The 1,906-nt window shown below is 56.9% G+C and overlaps 1 protein-coding gene across 1 annotated transcript in view; it reads left to right on the forward strand.

The window, feature by feature from the left end:
• Positions 1 to 560: 560 nt before the first annotated feature.
• SNRPB (small nuclear ribonucleoprotein polypeptides B and B1) overlaps positions 561 to 1,906 on the forward strand; it is a 7,352-nt gene continuing 6,006 nt past the window's right edge. Inside the window, exon 1 of the mRNA XM_015408417.1 lies at positions 561 to 587. Within this exon, the coding sequence (XP_015263903.1) occupies positions 561 to 587 (27 nt within the window). The remainder of the gene's footprint in view (positions 588 to 1,906) is intronic.

The raw sequence follows: 1,906 nt of genomic DNA on the forward strand, positions 1-1,906 counted from the left end.
GCCAACGCCCTGGCTGGGCCTGAGCTGTCAGTCTGGGGTGGGCCATGCCCGCCACTGGCAGATCAGGGGAAGGACTTGGAGACACAGGAGGGTGGCAGCGGCGGCGTCAGGTGGGGGGGGCTCCTTTCCCCTCTTCCGCTGCTCTCAGGGAGCTTCTCCGTCCCTTCTAGACTTGGCTGAAGCGGCCACAGGGACGCAGGGGTCTCCCTCCAGGCGCCATTTTTATCGCAAGGGGTTCAACACCGGGGGCCCCCCCCCCCCGCCCCGGAATTCAATTTGGCAGCTTCAATCAAGTGAAAATGCATCTGCTTCTACACTTGCCAGCAAGGCTCGAGGTGCAAAATGTTACAGTGCTGTATCTTTCTATGGAAACGTTTTCCCATTTCCAAGCAGTCATTGTTTTATAACATTAACCACAGTGGATGGAGGGCTTTGACAATACAACGTCAAGCAAACTTGGTGGTTTCAGAACCTGCAGCTCTTTTTCAGGTGACTCCTCCTAGGAATTGTATGAGACCAGGGGGTGGGGGTGGGAAGAGCCCCCAGGTTGCCGCCGACTTATGGCAGCCCGTCACGGAGATGTCAAGGTGAGAGACGAAGAGAGGACATTTGCCACTGCCTCCCTCTGTGCGGCAAACCCTGGACTTCCACGGTGGTCCCCCATCCAAGGGCTCACCAGGGTCCACCCTGCTCAGCTCTCCAGATCTGATGGGATCAGGCCGGCCTGGGGGCCACCCAGGTCTGGGCAAGAGACGAGCAGAGGTGGTCTGCCGTGGCCTGCCTCTGCGTGGCAAACCCTGGACTTCCCTGGTGGTCTCCCATCCAGGGGTCATTTCCTGCAGGAGCGCACAGGAGCGGAGCTCCGGCAGTAAAGAGCCCAGGGGCCGGGCACATGCAACAAGCCCCACCCCCTGCTCCCAGCAGCCCTCAGTCAGAGCAAGGAGCAGCCAGGTAAGCTGCAGAGCCTGCCCCCCGGTCCAAAACAGTCCAGTGGCACCTTTGAGACCCAAGTTTTATTCAGGTACAAGCTCTCCCTCCTCCGCGAGGACAGATCTGCACGTTCTCCCCCCCCCCCAAGTAGCTAGCCATCCAAAACAGTCCAGTGGAGCCTGAGCGGTGGGGTATTGCCTTCTGACACACTTCCGGTGATGTCCGGGGGTGTGGCATATGCAAATAAGTTATGCTAATGAGCCCCTGCACCTCTTTTTCTACGAAATGACCCCTGCTCCCATCCAAGGACTAACCAGGGCCGACCCCGCTTAGCTTCTGAAATTGCCCTAGCCTGGACCATCTCGATCAAAGTAATAATTTAATCACATGGAATCCGCACACCAGAACAGCCAATAATTATTTCCTATGCAAAATACTTATACCACCATCCCCATCTATTCTTCCTGGCCCAGACAAACACAAGTACATAATAAACATGGACCATCTCCCCACAAATCTATCTGAAGTTTTATTAAGCAAGTCATTAGGCCTTGAATGAGACGTCAGCTTTGCCATTATCTCAGGCGCCACTCTTTCACCGTTGGTGGAAGTGCCCTTTTCCTGCTACCATGCAATATGCAGAGGTTAGCAGCTGTTAGCAAACTGTCTCCCCCTTCCATATCACACACCACTATTTCTTTAGGACCAGGCCACGGCAAATTCCTGGTTGTATTCTATCTCTCTCCAGCAACCATGGCCTGCCTGCCTCCAGACTCCGGGGGCTGGCCCTCCCCTTCACGGCCTGGCCTTGATCTGAGGCCCACGTCTCTGAAGGGCAGGGCCCCGGGACCCAGCTGCCTCCAGGGGTCCCCTTCTCAGGCAGCAGCTGCTTGCTGGCGAGCTCTCTCCGAAGCCACCCTGCCTGAAGCGGTGCCCACTCTCTGGCAGAACTGCTCCTCCGCCGGGCTTCCTGCTG

This window comes from Gekko japonicus, unplaced genomic scaffold (genome assembly GCF_001447785.1).
Source record: "Gekko japonicus isolate JY-2015 unplaced genomic scaffold, Gekko_japonicus_V1.1 scaffold784, whole genome shotgun sequence".
NCBI lineage: Eukaryota > Metazoa > Chordata > Lepidosauria > Squamata > Gekkonidae > Gekko > Gekko japonicus.